The sequence below is a fragment of the Cygnus atratus genome, chromosome 3, assembly GCF_013377495.2.
Source record: "Cygnus atratus isolate AKBS03 ecotype Queensland, Australia chromosome 3, CAtr_DNAZoo_HiC_assembly, whole genome shotgun sequence".
Taxonomy (NCBI): domain Eukaryota; kingdom Metazoa; phylum Chordata; class Aves; order Anseriformes; family Anatidae; genus Cygnus; species Cygnus atratus.
Window position 1 is genome coordinate 118,368,861 of NC_066364.1, and position 19,359 is coordinate 118,388,219.

At 36.9% G+C, this 19,359-nt stretch overlaps 1 protein-coding gene across 14 annotated transcripts in view; it reads left to right on the plus strand.

The window, feature by feature from the left end:
- Nucleotides 1–19,359, plus strand: part of CCDC88A (coiled-coil domain containing 88A) — an 83,238-nt gene that overhangs the window by 39,092 nt on the left and 24,787 nt on the right. For all 14 annotated transcript variants that reach the window (XM_035565535.1, XM_035565538.2, XM_050709880.1 and 11 more), the window contains exons 11-17: nt 1,725–1,883; nt 6,917–7,063; nt 8,142–8,286; nt 9,063–9,247; nt 12,167–12,304; nt 14,717–15,787; nt 16,298–16,425. In XM_035565535.1, coding sequence (XP_035421428.1) covers nt 1,725–1,883; nt 6,917–7,063; nt 8,142–8,286; nt 9,063–9,247; nt 12,167–12,304; nt 14,717–15,787; nt 16,298–16,425 — 1,973 coding nt within the window. The remainder of the gene's footprint in view (nt 1–1,724; nt 1,884–6,916; nt 7,064–8,141; nt 8,287–9,062; nt 9,248–12,166; nt 12,305–14,716; nt 15,788–16,297; nt 16,426–19,359) is intronic.

The window sequence follows — 19,359 nt, forward strand, 5'->3', positions numbered from 1 at the left end:
CTTCGGCATGTACTGTCCAGTATTCTTTTTTTTTCAGCTGATGACTTCACAGCAATTGTTTTTTCCTTCACGGGGCTCCCTCAAAATGAGTTGCAGTTGTTTCATAATGAAGACTTTCAGGACTGATGTTAATTAATTTGTTCAGTTAGGAAAAGAGTGCACTTTTCTAGAAGCTTGAAATGCTCTTTCCCGCATTAAAACGTAAAAATTTGCATTTTGCAGCTAGTGTTTATACTGTCAACATTTATGTTGTGTTAGATAGTGAGGAACAAGGTGCTTGAAAAACAATCAGATGACTAAAGCAGCTCATTTATTAGGAGGTCTGATGTCTTCAGCAGTGACCTCATACTGTGAGTCTGAAAAACTCTGAAAGACAATTCTCAAAGAAGAGGGACAAGAGAAATACGAAAGGACTTCATATTGATTGCAGACTCTTGTCTGAGCTTGTTCTTTATTTCCTAAAAATGCCTCTGAATTTGAAATGGAGGGGGGAAGATGCTTTGCAGAAGAGCATTTCAGTAAGACATGAAGCTTAGTTTTATCAATATTTTTGGTGGGTTATTTTTTTGTTTGTTTTGTTTTGCCATTTCCTCAGTGCTTCTAAATGGAAGCAAAGACCAGTCACAGCTGCTTATGCAGCTGTGATAAATGCGTGAAGTAGCAAAACTTAACATTTTATTCCTCTTTTTGTGGTGTGTGTTCTGAAGCAGACATCATAGTATTTGGAGAGCTTATGTAAAAAGTGAATGTTTTGCATCTGTTTTCACCATTGCCTGTATTGTGAATTGCCTGTATTAAGTACTAGCTAGAACTTTTTAAACAAGTTTGATAAACACACTGCAGTTGTAGTTAGCCAGTGATGTTTATTTTGACAAATTAATATTCATCCAGGTTGCTGGTCAATACTGGTCTTTAATTATTGAGCAACTAGAGATTAGAATTTCTCTGTGCAGGAACCTGAGGTTTGCACAGGAAGTCAGAAATGGTCATCTTCTTTTCAATGAGAAAAACATTTGTAGAAACATTCTGTGGCTGAATTCCTAAATTATGTGCAAATTAAAAATAGCAAATGACCTCACTGGGATGTCAGTGAACCTCAGCTTGGTAACATATCTTATTGTTTATGTGTGTAGACAGTGGTCACAGAAAATAACAGTTCTGGACTCAGGTATTTTTCTCTGTTTTCATAGAGAAATATTCCAGAGATTTAGACTTACAAAGATTAAATCTTAATAAAAGTTGATTGTTACAACATTATTTACCAAAGGTGATTTTTTTTACCTAATTTTTTTATGGACTTTTGAAATCCTGCTTTGCTTTAGTAGCCTGTAGTCAGTATTCAAGAGATAACGATACTTTTGTATTATGAAGTCGCTGTGGTAAAAGTCAATTGCTATGATGAAAGTCTTTTTCATGCAAGATACATTAAGAATATTAGTTCTTAATGTAATACATTTAAAGTAAAAACATACTCTATGCTTATATACTACTAGTACATGTGCAGATTGGTAGTTAGAAAATAATAGCAGTCAAGTCTGTGATCTTTATCAAAATCTTCAAAGGATTTTCAGGATTGTATACTTGTATATTTCTGTGACCACAGCAGTGCTATTTTAAACATTTTTAGGTATTGTGAAGAGGTAGAGGATCTAACTGTGTATCAGTGAGGATGGAGAAAATGTTCATGGGATTTAATACTCTTCTTTAATTTCTATGTTTTCTAGAACATGAATTTACTGTCAGAGGCCCGTTCTGCCAGAGTGTATAGAGATGAATTAGATGCTCTTCGTGAGAAGGCAATTCGAGTCGACAAGCTTGAAAGTGAAGTCAGCCGGTATAAAGAGAGGCTGCATGATATTGAATTCTACAAAGCTAGAGTGGAGGTATATTATGGAAAATACTGAATAGCCATAATTTTTGTTTACTGTGGCTTTTTTAAAGTTATTTTGATGACTTAAACATTGGGACGTGGAAACAGTATCATAGCTTCTTACTCTGGGGTATGTAAATAATCAGTCTTTATCATTAATTACAGTTTTTACATAAGACCCCTGTGTCTAATCCCAGGCAGTTTCATTTGAAGTCAGTAGTATTCACCGTAACTCTAAGCTGGCAAGACCAATCGGAGAACCTCAGTTTAGGATATATACTATGTGATGAGGAAGCCAGAGAGGGAGTTGATTAACAATATACTGTAAATGTAATAATTCTTTTCTCTTCTGTAAGTCTTCTCACAAAAGGCAGATTTCTAAATAAAGTGTTCAAGAAATAGTGGCTCAGCAAATGCTAAATGAGTATAGAATGACAACATTCTATGGATAAGCGCACTGACACCAGACAGGAGATTGTTAAATTTGTCATAAATTAGTTAAGAAATCATCAACATGCAGGGTTTTATTAGGCATTCATTCTGTCTGTAAATAGCAAATTTGTTGGGCAAATGTGAAGGTGGCAGAATTTGGGAATGAAACCATTACTTGTGATAGTCAAAGCTAATGAAAGTTTTAAGGAAATTTCAAGATGTGCATTAAAGAAGACAACCCCTAGAAAAGTGGGGAGAACTTGAAATGAATGTTTATTGGAAAAAAATAATTTGTATGAATAATAACTAGTTTGAAGATGTTTCTTTAGGGAAAAAATGATCCAAAAGCAGGCAAGATACTAGGCTAAACTATGATGCACAGTTGCAGAATATTATTTTATGTAGTTTTTACATTTAATGTGGATTCTTAGAGTCACAAGGTCGGATGGGTGTCTCGGGAATTCATTCAGTCCAGCTTTAAAAACACGGGATATTTTTTATATACCTCTACCACTCCAAACAACAGCTTGGCATTAATCTCTTTTTTAAGACCTGAGTGGTGAAGTATCCACAACCTTTCATAGCAGCTTTTTTTCTTCTCTGAAGACTGAGACATATCACGTCTTCTCTCCTAGTTCTTTATGCTCTACGGCCCTACAGCATTCTGCCTTATAAGGTGTGTTTTTCTGTTTTCTGGGTTCTGTCGTAATTCATACCTTGCTTAAAATCGGATTCCTAAAACTGGATCTTGTACTCCAATTATGGCCTTACCAGTTTGGAATACTGTGGAAAGATTACTTTTCTATACACTTTCTCATATAGTAACTCAAAAGCAACATGAAATCATTGTGATCTGTGGTAACCTCCAGATCTTCACCATACAGATCTGCTGTCTAGTCATGATATGATATGATATCCCCAATATTCTAGTTATCATATCTGAAAAATGTTGTAATACTAAATGAAAAGATGGTTACAGACTGATGATACAGCATCCTCTGGAAAGAGATTTCTTTCTCAACAGTGTTTAAGTTAAAACCTTTCTTAAAAGAAGATACTGCCATTTAACTTGAGCTCAGGGGCAGAGTTCCAATGACGTGTTTTACATTCTCAAAGTTTTCCTGTTATCTTTATATACTGTGAGAGGTTAGTATGCATTGGTCTTCTGGAAAGTCAGGTACTGAGAGTGGTAAGCATTATCATTAGCCTGCGTGCATATGGGAAGATCTCTATGAGCTATTTGAAACCATCTTACATGAATGACTTCATAAGCTGTGTATATTTACTACTGTTATAAGAAGGACCGAGAGCATATGGCTTTAAAAAAAAAAAAAGAGACCAGTGTGCAAGACTTGAAAACAATGTTTAAACTACTAAAAAACTAAAATTTGTTTATGTGTTTTGTAGCTTGTAAGCTATCTGTTTTTCAAACATGCATAAATAGAGACAGATACTAATTTGTTGGGTTTGCTCCATAATAATAAGTTAATATTTGTAGGGAAGAGTATAACAGGTCAATATTTGTTATATTCAGTGATCTTTTTGTTAGATTTTGCAGCCAATTGCACGCTGAAGTCTGAAAAAAAAACCTTTGTCATGAGTAAAAATGCCAAGTATATGTTTTACGTGTTATTTTCATCCAACACCGTTAGAAAAAGTGTGGAAAAAATAAAGCTGTTTAGGACTTCTGAATATGGTTGGTTGAATTCTGAGAATGCATGTGGTTGCATTTTCAGCATCATTTCCTGATTTTGGGCTTAAGTAAATTTGCTCAGTTGCCTCTAAACTTGATTATGGCCTACAGAAAATTTTTCTCCTAAGTCTTGTTCTCCATATTCTACAACCCAAAGATTGTGGAGTTCAATCGGATAATAAAATAAGTCAGGACTGAAAGGAGCACCTGCATCAGTCTCCAGTCTTTGATGGTGGCCAATAGATGAAAAGTAAAAACAAAACAAACAAAAAAAAACAACCAACCAACCAAAAAAAAAAAAACAAAAAAACAGGGCAAGCACTTGGTGATACTTTCCTATTATAATCTCCCCAGCCTCCAGTAGTCTCTGAACAGAAAATCTTACTCAGAGGTGGTAACTTTGAGGTTTTTGGCCTTCTCTTCCATGAATTAGAGTTTAGGGAAAAAAAAAAAAGGGTTTATGATCTTTGGAAAAGAGGGCAGGCCACTCAGATGGATTATAAGGATGTTGTAAGGATGTGTAGGGACAGAATTAGAAAGGCCAAAGCTCATCTGGAGCTCAATCTGGCTAATGCTGTTAAAGACAACAGAAAATGTTTTTATAAATTAACACAAAAAGGAGGACTAAGGAGAATCTCCTTCCTTTACTGGATGCGGGGGGGAACTTAGTGACAAGAGATGAGGAAAAGGCTGAGGTGCTTAATGCCTTCTTTGCCTCAGTCTTTAGCAGCAAGACCGGTTGTTCTCTAGATACCCAGTACCCTGAGCTGGTGGAAGGGGATGGGGAGCCGGATGTAGCCCTTCATAATCCACGAGGAAACGGTTGGCAACCTGCTACAGCACTTAGATGTATGCAAGTCAATGGGGCTGGATGGTCCGAGGGTGCTGAGAGAGCTGGCGGAAGGACTGGCCAAGCCGCTTTCCATCATTTATCAGCAGTCCTGGCTATCAGGGGAGGTCCCAGTCGACTGGCGGCTAGCAAATGTGACGCCCATCTACAAGAAGGGCTGGAGGGTAGACCTGGGAAACTATAGGCCTGTCAGTCTGACTTTGGTGCCGGGGACGCTCATGGAGCAGATTATCTTGAGTGTCATCACGCGGCACTTGCAGGGCAAGCAGGCGATCAGGCCCAGTCAGCATGGGTTTATGAAAGGCAGGTCCTGCGTGATGAACCTGATCTCCTTCTATGACAAAGTGATGCGCTTGGTGGATGAGGGAAAGGCTGTGGATGTGGTCTACCTTAACTTCAGTAAGGCTTTTGACACCATTTCCCACAGCATTCTCCTCGAGAAACTGGCTGCTCTTGGCTTGGACTGGCGTACACTTCGTTGGTTTAGAAACTGGCTGGATATCTGGGCCCAAAGAGTTGTGGTGAATGGAGTCAAATCCAGTCGGAGGCCGGTCACTAATGCAGTCCCCCAGGGCTCAGTACTAGGCCAGTTCTCTGTAATATCTTTATCGATGATCTGGATGAGGGGATCGAGTGCACCCTCAGTAAGTTTGCAGACGACACCACGTTAGGTGCGTGTGTCAATATGCTTGAGGGTAGGAAGGTTCTGCAGGAGGATCTGGATAGGCTGGGCTGAGGCCAACTGTATGAAGTTCAACAAGGCCAGTTGCCGGGTCCTGCACCTGGGGCACAACAACCCCAAGCAGAGCTACAGGCTGGGAGATGAGTGGTTAGAAAGCTGCCTGGCAGAGAAGGACCTGGGAGTATTGGTTGATAGGCAGCTGAATATGAGCCAGCAGCGTGCTCAGGTGGCCAAGAAGGCCAACAGCATCCTGGCTTGTATCAGAAACAGTGTGGCCAGCATGACTAGGTAAGTGATTGTCCCCCTGTACTCGGCTCTGGTGAGGCTGCACCTCGAGTACTATTCAGTTTTGGGCCCCTCACTACAAGAAGGACATGGAGGTGCTTGAGCGAGTCCAGAGAAGGGCAATGAAGCTGGCGAGGGGTCTGGAGAACATGCCTTACGAGGAGCGGCTGAGGGAGCTGGGGTTGTTCAGCCTGGAGAAGAGGAGGCTCAGGGGCGACCTTATCGCACTCTTACAGGTACCTTAAAGGAGGCTGTAGCGAGGTGGGGGTAGGTCTATTCTCCCATGTGCCTTGTGACAGGACGAGGGGGAATGGGCTAAAGTTGCTCCAGGGGAGGTTTAGGTTGTGTATTAGGAAGAACTTCTTTACCGAAAGGGTTGTTAGGCATTGGAATAGGCTGCCCAGGGAAGTGGTTGAGTCACCATCCCCGGAGGTCTTTAAAAGACATTTAGATTTTGAGCTTAGTGATATGGTTTAGTGGAGGACTTGTTAGTGTTAGGTCAGAGGTTGGACTAGATGATCTTGGAGGTCTCTTCCAACCTAGATGATTCTGTGGTTCTATGAATTAAAGAACTTCTCAACACATGTAAGCTTTTTCATCTTAGCAATCATAGGGCAATAAATTCCACAATTCAAATATGTGGTATGCAAAATACTTCCTTTTGCTTTTTTTTTTTTTTTTTTTGAACCTCAGGCCTTTAATTTTTATTTCAGGTCAGCTTTTTAGTTGTAGTCCATGCACTTGCAGCGCATCTTTCCAGGTTACATCTCAAATCACAGAGATATTTAGGGTTTCATAGAATAATAGAATGGCTTGGGTTAGAGGGACCTTAATGATCATCTAGTTGCAACCCCCCTGCCATATGCAGGGATGCCACCCAGTAGATTGTTCAATTCTGATTATCGACAGCTTATTTATTCTTAATGCTTCTCTCTCTCTTTTTTGTTTCTCTCAGGTTATGTAAATTTTTCTGTATGCTACACTTACATGAAATTGCTGTAAATCTGTTTTTAAAGCGTCTGTTACAGCTTTGAAAAGAATGTTTCAGCATTTCTAAAACTAGGTAGCATCAAATTGTATTAATTGTTTTTGTTGCTCTCATAGGAGCTAAAGGAAGACAATCAAGTGTTGCTAGAAACAAAGACAATGTTGGAAGATCAGCTGGAGGGGACACGAGCCCGTTCAGATAAATTACATGAGTTAGAAAAAGAGAATCTACAATTAAAAGCTAAATTACATGATATGGAGATGGTAAGTGTAAATGGAGGATGAAGAAGACTACTGATATTCTATGAAGTTTATTTGCACTTTTAATAAAATAAGGCATTCTGGTTGAAATGGCGTGGGAGAAGAGGAAGCTCTGTCCTAATTTAAACGTTTTTCACATAGGTTTTCCTACAGCAGTCTTGGTTCTGCCTAGGGAGGTAAAAATCGCAAAGGCAATACTCTTCCTAAAGGCAATACAGTGTTTAATCAGATAGCTAAAATAAGATGATAAGGCATATAGAGACTCAGTAGTAAGAAGGATAGGATCAAATCTTTTGGAGCTGAAGATAGTTTGTTGTCACTTAAATACTTGGATAAAAGAGATAATTCGTGTTCCAAATTCTAACAATATAGTGACATATTTTTCAGAATGTTTGTCCCAAAATAATTTCTGTTTTTAACACTTTCTTCCACCAGAAGTAAATATTGTAAAAGATAGGATTGTGATTTGCCAGTTTTGTGGGTGGGTGTTTGTTTTTGTATGTTGTTGTAGTTGTTTTTAATAAGCCTTCCTTAAGGGTCAAGAGATTGCCACCCCCTATTTGCTTTCATTTTCTGGAAATTTTGAGATTTTTATAGCTGCAATTAGTTCCTGTAAAAGTAGCATGTATTGGGAGAGGGACTGGGAAAGAGTTGGATGAGACTCTTTCATTGTGGACCCAGTCCTGTTATAGCTTTTTGTATTATAGTAGTATTATGGTAGTCTAGAGAAGATTAAATTTTGTTTCTCTATATGTGCTTGTTTTTTGTGTGTGCTACCAAGCTGTGCTTATCATGTGTACTTTCTTTCCTAATATTCTGAGAGAAGTGAACTTTGAAAAAGACCAAATGGAGTCATATCCATAGGTTATGTTGAGAAGTTCTTCTCCGCATATTTTTCTTTACTGTTTGTCATGCTCCTGTTCTAGGTCCTCCATAATTTTGTCTTTCTTCCCTGTCTCACTGTGCATTAACAAATCAGAAGATGCACTTTGCATTTGTCTGTGGCATACTTGATAGTATAAAAAATTCTGCATGTTGAGACATAGCTTTTTCTAAAGTTACACATGAAATAATTTTTAAGGAGCGTGATATGGACAGAAAGAAGATTGAGGAACTCATGGAGGAAAATATGACTCTAGAAATGGCTCAGAAACAAAGTATGGATGAATCGTTGCATCTCGGCTGGGAACTTGAACAGATAAATAGGACTACTGAACTTTCTGAAGGTAAGCATAGTAATATTTGCAAACTGCTAAAAAGTGAAAAACTTTAAAGTTGGAAGTGGGGCAGTATTAGGAATTCACAGCTCCTGATATCTGTAGTACAGGATCTTTTGTCCTCTGGAGAAAGGTGGCAGTTTTGGGGTTGTTTCATTTGGGTTGTTATCTTTTTTTTTGTTGTGGTTAGTTGGTTTTTGTTTGTTTACTCAGTCATGTATATCCATGGAGGTGGACCCTAAATTAAAAGTTTCTGTTCCTGTGTAACTCTTGTTCACTTAAACAGAGATGTAAAACCCATAAATACCGTGGAGTTAAAATGGGTTGCCATTCAAGCATCTATACTCTGTAGTACAGATTGGGAATCTTCTTGCTTTACTATTCTCAAAGTTATGAAAGATTTGTTAAGGTTTCTCAGAGTAATTGTTTGCAGAAACATCTGTGGAAAAAAATTTGATCCTTCCAGTATAGAATGCTTGGCCACAACTGGATTGCATACAAAGGATTTGAGGCAATTTGGGAAGATATCTTCAGCTGCAGGAAATCTCTGTCATGATTAGGAACTGTAGGGTGTGTAGGACGTTTATTTCTATGCATATGTAGTGTTATCTGTTGGGTAAGGAAAATGGGTCATTGATCCTAACTAGCCTTATCCAACAGAAAAGCATTGGAGAATCATCATAGGCTTCTAAATCCCCTAACTCTAAAAATGCAAAGTCTGTCTGTGAAGAACTCCAGGTAATAATAAATTTAAATTACTTCTTTTTTTAATGGTGTTTTAATAGTGCCACAGAAATCACTTGGTCATGAAGTAAATGAACTGACATCAAGCAGATTACTGAAGTTGGAAATGGAAAACCAAAGTTTGCTGAAGACAGTGGAAGAATTACAAAATGCAGTGGGTTCTGTAGAAGACAGTAGTTCAAAGATTCTGAAAATGGAAAAGGAAAACCAAAGACTTAACAAAAAGGTACTCACCAGTGTATGTTTGAATTATCGTGTATTAGTTGCCTAATGTTGCTTGCTGTTTTATTTCTAACAGGTAACTTTATAAATTGCCATTATTTTGAATAAAGCAAATATTGCTAGTGTCTAAATAGTGTTATGGTGCTTATAAACTTAGAGTAAAAAAGAATACAACTTCTGCAGGAATGTTTTTTTTTCTATTTTTAATTGTTTTTCATTAATACATGATCACTTTATTCAGAAAGCGCTTATATCAGTAAGGAAGAAAATCAATGTGTTAATGTAGGGACAGTGAATAATGAAAGTATTTTATGATGCTTGATAAAATTATTCTTAACTTTGTAATTATTAAGCAGGGGAAAGTATGTTTACATAGAGATATCAGCCAGTATTCACCTATGCAGAAAATTTGGTCGTGTCGTTGTTCGTTACTGAGAAGAGAAGATGGGCCAAGCAATTGATGAGCAAGTGAATGAAGAAAATTACTTAGATATATCTGTGCTGGTCTACAGTATTTTACTCTACAAATCATATATCAGGTCATATAATTCAGTCAATTATTATTATAGGGAATAAAAATTGGGAAAAAAAAAAAAAGACTACAGTAGAGTGAAATGTCTAAAGTTTCTGAAATACCGATGTGTAGTGGTTTTACCGGACTAGGCAGCTGAACACCACAACTGCTCTCTCACTCCCCCTCCTTAGATGAGGAGGGGAAGAAGTAAAGGAAAGAACAACTCACAGGTTGAGATAAGGATGATTTAATTAAAGGAAAAAAGAAATAATTATTAAGGAAAGATTATTATTAATTAAACAATTTAATTAAACAATTTAACTAAACAATTAACAATTTAAAGGGGAAAAAAAAGGGAAAGGGGAAAAGGAGGGGGGGGAAGGGAAAACTAAACAAAACACAAGTAAAGGCTGAGTGGAAGTGCAGAAGAAAGAAATTACTCTCTACTTCCCACAAATGAACGATGCTTGACCACGTCCTTGAAGCAGGGCCTCAACGTACGTAGCCGGTGTTCGGGAGGAGGACAGACGTTTTCACAATGAGAGCCCACCCCTCTCCTCTTCCTCCTTTTTCCACCTTTTATTGCTGAGTGTGACATCATATGGTATGGAATATCCCTTTGTTTGGTTTAGGTCAGCTGCCCTGGTGATGTTTCTTTTCTCACATCTTTGCCCACCCCTAGGGGGGTTAGAGAGAGTCCTGATGCTGTGCCAGCATTGCTCAGCAGCAGACACAACACTGGTGTGATACCATTGCTGTTTTAGCTGCAAGTGCGGAGCACAGCACTGTATGGGCTGCTGCAGGGAAAGTTAACATCCCAGCCCAACCCAGTACACAATGTCAGACATTAGATTATTGTTGAAGATAGAAGAAGAGGTAATAATTAAAAAAAAAAAAATCCCTTCTCTATTTTATACTTCCATGCTATTCCTAATTTCTTAAAAATACATTTTTTTGCAGCAGCAGCCTATGTGCTGCTTTGAGATTTTGTACAATACAAGGAAGACAGGAGAGTACAAAAGAAGGGAACAGGTTTAAGAAACAAGCAGTAGTAAGTCTTCATAATTGTCTGATACTGTTCTTACAACTTTGGATGTCTGGCAACATGTCCTTTTTCTCAGCTGACCCTACAAAACATTGTTCTGCATTGTGACTACTTCAGCAAAATGTGTGAAGTTGAACAAAATGTTTATTATGGATCTTCTGTGCATAGTCTGTTTCTATCTGGACGTGCTTTCTCTTCAAGCAAACTGTTAATATAGAGTCTACACTATACTAAAATGAGCTAGACACAGTGACCGCAGGAACTCTACTCTGTGTCCAGTTAGCAGACAGACCAGCTGAGACAATTGAGCGGGCTGTGGATAAATTTGGTTCCCACAGGGTGTCTGACTGCATCTCTGCCTAGGTGATTGAGCCAGTTCCTTCTCCTTTGCAAAAAATCAACGAAAGTGCCAATATCCCTGTAAAAGATGCATTGCTCTGTTAAGCAAGGGATCAGGACAATCTTAATTTTGGAGGGAGAGGGAAGTGGAAGACTGGTCAATCATCAGTGTTCTCATCCGAAGCGAAACTATTCAGGTTCTGACTTAACTGATGTCATGCTTTTTGCCTACTCGCAACCAATAAATTCTTCTGTGGAATAACACATTCTATTCTGTCATCTTTCTGTGATTTTTATTTCTCACTATTTTTTACCAGCAAGTTAAGGTGTAACTCAGATAATTTCTTTCTAGAAATATTGTGCCCTGCTTGTAGTCTGATTTACGTCTGGACTCCTCTAGCATTGGGAAATGTGGAGCGTGGGTTGACATAGAATATAAACTTTCCAGCAGATGATTGTTTAACGTGTTTGTTGCTTCTAAATTACTAATATTGACTAGGACGTGACAGAAAAATCACACTTGGTGACTGTCACCTGCAAACAATTTTGCTGTCCGGTGACATTATGGGAGTTGTTAACCATTTGACAAAACAAACCTGTGTATTGAAGTCATAAGTAATCATCATAAGTATCTCTTGAAGTGTTTAAGATGAAATAACATTCAGCTCAGCCCTTTTAAGTTGAAAGGGAGGTGGAGTAGCAGTATAAGCCTCACTGAAATACATATTTTTTTCTTTTTTAAAAGGGTGCTTGGGGAAATATCCAAAACCTAATAAAATCTGACCGTTTTTTTAAAATGAAAAAGTTGCTTATAGATATATTTTTTCTAAAGCAGGAGAGAAGATGCTGTTAGAAGTAATTTTTTCCTAAAAGAGACGAATTGTTTCAGAGAATAGAAGGTTTCATGTTATTCATTCCTTTAACTTGCTTTACTCATTTTTATAGGACTCCCTTCAACTCAGCTAAGAGTAACGCTATGATCATTTTCAAGTAGATTTTTAAAAAAATTATTTCTTTTCCTCTAGCTTGAAGGGCTAGAGAATGAAATTAGCCAAGAGAAACAAAGTCTGCAGAACAGTCAAAATTTGAGTAAAGATTTGATGAAGGAAAAAACACAGCTTGAAAAGACACTTGAGGCACTTCGAGAAAACTCAGAGCGACAAGTGAGTAACAAAAATAAGTGTTAATGCAGCATTGTATTGTTCTCCTTTTGTACTTCTCTGTAGGCATAAAGGGATTGCAAATGTAGCAGATTTGCCAAAAGGACATACCTGCACCAAAATAGTTTGTATAAGACCTGCAGCCAGGGAGAGTCATGACTCATTTTAAGCAGAGGCTTTACTGTTAGTTTTAGGACTTTTTAGTGTTTAGTAATGCTTCTGTGGTTTTCATGGGCTATGCATTTGCTGTAGTTGCTTAGAGGTTGTAGCACAGCCAAAACAGAAAATTGGGAACTTTGGAGTTAGGCCAAACACCTCTCAGTGGAGGAAAACAAGTTCCAGGCAGCTGGTCAGTGTTTGAAGTAATGCTGGAGTACTACTGAGAACTACAGCAGCCTGTCCCTTGAGGGGACCTGACAAAGACCGGTGTATCCAAGCTGGTTTGTTTGTTCCGCTGCTGTGCCACTTACCTTCAAAATTATCTGAGGCAGCTTCCTGACAGTCCTTTATGTTAGAATGTTTGCTAGGTGAGGCTTGCAAGTAGATGACAAAATTTGTTATTTTGATTGTCCAAAATAGGAATTTGTGTCTTTGTAAAAGATTTGGGCTGTGTTTGGGAGGTACTAAATGTCACTGATGTCTGCACTCACTATATAACAAATATACTTTTAGAGCTTTTTCAGATTAGAAGTATATTTATCTTTTTATGAATTCTACTGATACTTCTTGATCAGATCAACAGTTTTTGGCTTAACTGAAAATATAAAAGTACACTATTTTGGAATACAGAATATTGTAAAAATTCTGAAAATTTGTGCAGGACCAATTTAATCAGAAAATCAAATTCCAGCCCTAACAACGACAAAAATGCTTTATTGAAGCTTTACTTTCATTTAAAGACAAGTGGGGATAACTTGAAAGCAAAACTAGCTTCTCTTGTTTAGATGTTCATTATTACAGTAATTGATTTAGACATTGTATTTGAAGTGTATTCCAGGGAAAAAGGGACTAAAACTTTCTAGAATACTGTAATAGGTTGTAAATCCCAGTTCAACTATTAAAGATAAACGTGGTGTTTTCAATGTGTTGAAGTAGGACTGACACTTCAGTGGGGCTAATTCTATTTTAAAATTACGTACTTAGGAGCTGTGCTGGGTTAGCAGCATCTTTTGTGTCTTTTACAAATCCTATGCTGAAACTTCTTGGGAGGGACTCCCTAAAGTACATTTTGATTTTTGTCAAAAAACATGGAGGCATTGATCATGATTTTTTTGTTAAGTTTGGATTATGGAAGCTGAATTCATAGAAAGTAATTATATATATTCAGTAAGATAGCAATTTATGTAAAGAACCGTTAAAAAAAAAAGTGGGTTTAGACACCTTTTTAATAATTTTAGAACAGATAGCCATTTCCAGGATCCAAGTTGCAAATCCTGTTATTAATAGCTATATTCAGACTTAAATATGAAAGAACAGTCTATAATTTTCTCAGTCACTGTTTTTCATTGCAGCTAGCACTTTCACTTTTCTCCAAAGCAGTGTATTGTTGAAATGCCCCTTATGATACATGATTTGTGTTTTCCTAAATATTGATCGAAACAGTTTTCTGCAATGTGTAGTCTGCCATTCAGTACTCAAATCTAAGTAATTCAAATTGATATGAAGTAACTCAATAAAAATAAAATAAAAAATCAAGATAGAAAAGCTACATTTGACCTTAAAGTAGATCTGGAAATATTTTTCCTAAGAAAATAATTCAGTCCTATCAACGATTTACTTTCTTTGGAGGCTGTTTTGAAGCAGTATGTCCCTTTTTAACTGAAAAATGGGGTGAAGCTTTGTGTTTGTTCCCAAAATGTGATTTACTATGATCAGGATGCCTTCATATCCCACAGATCAGCGCTGTTTTTTCAAGTGAAATAAAAATAATACTTTTGGAGTTCTCTCACCTCCTTTCATCTCAAGTTTGGTTTAGAACTTGACTGCAGTTTTGTTTTTTGTTTATATGTTTCTAGGAGAGAGCTCTCTGGAAATTACATAGTTTAAGGAAGATAAACTAGATTGGAATAAACACAAATGAAAAGGAAATGAAGCTAAGAAATAGATACAGCTTTATTCTGCTTTGTATTATGTTAGTTTTATTTCTGTGTCATCTTCTGTCCAAGAAGAAGGTCTTTGAGGAGTCACATTGACTTAGGATTTCACTGTCAAACTCTCACCTGGGTTCATATGCAGTGTTTGTAAGACTGCAAATAAATATCAGTAGTGTAAGAAGAGAAAATCCTATTAAAAACCCTACAGTAAAAGGGAAATATGTTGTAATCTTAGTATCTTAGTAGCTTTCAGTTTATATGTGGAATTGGTTATTTGTTGGCATGTTGCTTACTAGAGTTTACATTTTTTTCCCAAAATTAGATTAAGCTATTAGAACAAGAAAATGAACATTTGAATCAAACTGTAGCTTCTCTAAGACAACGCTCACAAATCAGTGCTGAAGCGAGAATGAAGGAAATCGAAAAAGAAAATAAAATTCTTCATGAGTCTATTAAAGAAACCAGTAGTAAGTTAAATAAGATTGAGTTTGAGAAAAAACAAGTGAGAAAAGAACTGGAGCATTATAAAGAGAAAGGGGAGAGAGCAGAAGAACTCGAGAATGAGCTGCATCATCTGGAGAAGGAAAATGAATTATTACAGAAAAAAATTACTAACTTAAAAATTACTTGTGAGAAGATAGAGGCCTTAGAACAAGAAAACTCAGACCTGGAGACGGAAAACAGAAAGCTGAAAAAGACTTTGGATAGCCTAAAAAATCTCTCTTTTCAATTAGAATCCTTGGAAAAGGAAAATTCACAACTTGATGAAGAAAACTTAGAATTAAGAAGAACAATTGAATCTTTGAAGTGTACAAGCATTAAGGTGGCACAACTACAATTAGAAAATAAGGAACTGGAGAGTGAAAAGGAACAACTTAAAAAAAGCCTTGAACTCATGAAAGCCTCATTTAAGAAAAGTGAACGCTTAGAAGTCAGCTACCAAGGTCTAGACACAGAAAACCAAAGGTTACAGAAAGCCCTTGAAAACAGCAATAAGAAAATTCAGCAACTAGAAAGTGAATTACAAGATTTAGAGTCTGAAAATCAGACTCTGCAGAAAAACTTAGAAGAGTTGAAAATCTCTAGTAAGCGCCTAGAGCAATTGGAAAAGGAGAATAAGTTGTTAGAACAAGAGACTTCTCAACTGGAAAAAGATAAGAAACAGTTAGAAAAGGAAAATAAAAGACTTCGACAACAAGCAGAAATTAAAGATAGTACTTTAGAAGAAAACAATGTAAAAATTAGCAATCTGGAAAAGGAAAATAAATCTCTATTTAAAGAAATAGTTGTATATAAGGAGTCATGCATTCGCCTGAAAGAACTAGAAAAGGAAAATAAAGAACTTGTGAAAAGAGCTACTATTGATAAGAAAACCCTTGTCACTTTACGAGAGGTAAATAGAAAGTAGTTACCATTCTTAATGTAATCTGTATTTTGGGGGGGAAAAGGTATTATGCACTCATCTGTGTATGCTGTTATTGTCTTCAGTGGTTACAGTAGGGATGGAGTTACATAATAATAAATACGTAATAATAAATGCAGCCACATTACATTTAAATCTGTAAGGTTGCATACAGGCAGTCATGAAGCCTTTGTTAAATTATTGTTTTTCATATTCTTCATCTTAGTATTTGTTTTGGCTACAATGTTGCCCCTTAATCCTAATGATCGAGACCAAATTAGGGAAATTCTTCAGAAAGGAAAGGAGTAAAGAGCTACAGTGAAATCATACTTATGGTGACAATATAATGCCTGATGCTAGCTAAAACCTAACGCTTGGAAGGAAAGGAGAGTTAATGACAGTTAAATTTTAGATAGTAGTAGAAGACTTGTACATAGGCAAAGAGAATTAAGACTGCATTATTATATTTGTATAATAACACTGCTTTTTTTTCTGTGTAAGGACTTGGTGAGTGAAAAATTGAAGACCCAACAAATGAACAATGATCTAGAAAAGCTTGCCCATGAACTTGAAAAAATAGGCTTAAACAAGGAGCGTCTCTTGCATGATGAACAGAGTAGTGATGACAGGTGAGAATGTCAAGGCCTATCTACTCAACGAATAGTATAGAATTGAGGGTCTCTTATATTCATAAAGATGAAACAGTTTTACAGACTCTTATTGTGTATATGCTTTGGTTTTAATGCACTGTAATAAGCCAAAAATGGAACTTGAAATTCTTTTAAATTAATAAGGTAGCTGATGTGCTTTTGTGTTCTGTCTCTGGAAATGAATTACCACTTCTTACTACTAGGAATTTTCTTGAAGTGTGTCAGTAGATACAGTTAATACATAATTAAAACTTCTTATGTTCTAGTTAGCAATGGAACAGTAGCAGTAAAAGAAAACAGGTCCGTAGTGAGGCTTATTTCTTTTTGACTGATAGAAACGTTATTTACACTTTTGTCACATAGTGGTTAGCTTAAACTCTCACTCTTTCCTTGATGCTATTTTCTTCTATTTTTTTCTACCAAAAAAGAAACTGCTTGTATTCCCCCTTATACACGCTGGGATGTATCCAATTCTTGAGTGTCTCCAAAACTTCATACTGGCTCTATCACTCTGCCACACCTGCCGGTATAAAGCAGCTGCTATCCTGACATCTGTTTGCTTTGCTGTATGTTGTGTTCTGTCTAAATCTGCAGGGATTTAGGGAAAAATTGTGACTGGAGAAAAGCAGATTAGTATGGGCTTCTAGCCAATCTTTCTTTCATGATGCTATTCAGTTGAGCCCTTTTTAAATAGGAGAAGGGCAAAAAAAAACTGGCATCGTGATCTGTTATTACCACTGATTGTCATGAACATGTAGATTGATTTGGGGCCTACTATATCAAAAGAAAACCAGATTACATTTTTATTTTCCTTCAGTTTCCCTTTCTTGTTGCCAGAGCTGTGTTAGTGAGGTACTGCCAAAATCCCATATGGAGAATCTGTTGACACCTCTTGTTTTCTGCTGGGGTCTTCAATCTACCTTTCTCAGCTCACAGATGAGGAGTTCAAAAAAAGCCCTCAGAGCTTTGACTAGTATGACTTCTGGGGAAAAAATATTATTCTGTAGAGGTGCTTTTAGAAATTATACTCTGTGAAAAGATTTATGAATCTGCGTCTACATTTCAGGCAATGCTGTTAGTCTCTTACAAGTGCTTATACTTCTAAAGATTCAGATGTTGTGGGTTCACTTCTCATTGGTTAGTTGCTTTGGGATGTTATATTAATTACGACTTTGGGTCATGTAATGCTAGTGTTTCCATCACATTTTACAGAATGATATTATTGGATCTATAAATTGTAATTCAGAAGAAAATTTGGAGTTGACGTATCTCCATGGAATTGGGAGTTTTATTCAGGTTTAATTAAAATATAATCTGGAAATGAACTTCTAACATAGTTCTGGCACCTGTTGTGACCTCTTCCATTTCTGTGTGTGATTCCATGTTAGTCAAGAGTGGGAATTACACAAGTAAACAGTTTTCAATTGCCTCACTGCCTTTGGTGCTTTTTTCTCTCCAAGGAGTCAGTGCATTTTTTTTTTCCTGTGTATATATTGAATATTACCTGTTCTTGGCCTGTTTTCTGCTGGCCTTAGTTCACTTGTAACTTGGTACTGCTCAGCTGCACTGTTGTTAAGAACAGCTCGTGCTCAATTATTTGCAGATTGCCGTACAGTAGGAGATAATGCCTCTCTTGAAAAGAATTCATATCAGACTTGATTGTCCAGCACTGACCATGTGAAAGCACCACAGAAGCTGATGGAATATTTGATGATACAGGATATTTGGATGTCAGACTGAGTATGATGTGGTTGGTCAGGCTGATTGGTGGGAAGGTGTGCAGTAAGATTTATGTCTTGAACCTTACTTACCCAAAACATTACCTAAAGCCCGCTTCTGAGCTCAGGCTTGTGACAAATAGTTTTAGATGTGAAGGAATTTGAGCTAAGCTACTGTTTTGGGACTCTTCTACAATCAAAATGTAGACTGACCTTTAACAACTGCATGTAGAGCTGGAGGATCGTGAGTGGGAAATACTTGTTTGAAAAGTGGAAAGGTTGATTGGTTTGAAATTGTGCTCTGTGACTATCCTGCCTTTCCAGTATTCTCAACTTTTCATATATCCAAAAGGTGAGACATTAGCAATTATTTGATCAGGTCTGTAGAAAGCTAAGTTCGTTATGGCCAAAATCACTTCTTGGTGTATTTTTGGTCTGTCTCTCTCATTTTGGTGACAAATTTAAAAAGCACCATTTCTCTCTCTCTGAGAGAAATAAAATTGAGAAGAATCTCCTCTTTGCTGGGGATTAAGCCAACCACTTTTGGTGAATTACCTTCAAGGTGTTTTCCATTTTGTCTTATCTTTCAAATGGCTGTTGTCTTTAGACAAACAGATTTGTGGATTCTGACCCTGAATTTGAAATGCCCAAGTCTTAATGGAATTAGAAAGTTTAACCGTTTTTTGTAATCGGGTTTAAAAGGAAGATGGGGAATGGCTCTCTGCTATTAGTCTTTCCTTTTCTGCATAAGTGTATAACTTTGCAGTAACGAAACTTCTCATTTGCAGCTGAATATATGCTTCAGGTCAATAAGATAAAATGGTGTGTGTTCTACTGGTTGTAGAATGCCTGTATTTCTTAAATCCCTGAAAATTATTTTTCATACCCTAAAATCTAGAATTCTCATACTACTACGTAATGTTTTTGGACATCTTTCTACTTACCATTGGTCTTCTGCTCCAGTTCCTGCATAGATTTAATGCTATTGTCAGTTCAGGAGTCTCTTGCAATCTATTCTTTTCACTTAGCTGATAGATTCTTTGGCAATTGAGATTAGGAAGGGGAATATTTATGGCTTGTTTTATTTTATCCTACCACAGGCAAAAGTGGGATGTTTTTCAAATTTTGAACACATGTACAGTGATGAAACTGTTGAAAAGTGATTAATGAGTGTAGCATTCTGAAGTAATTTTTT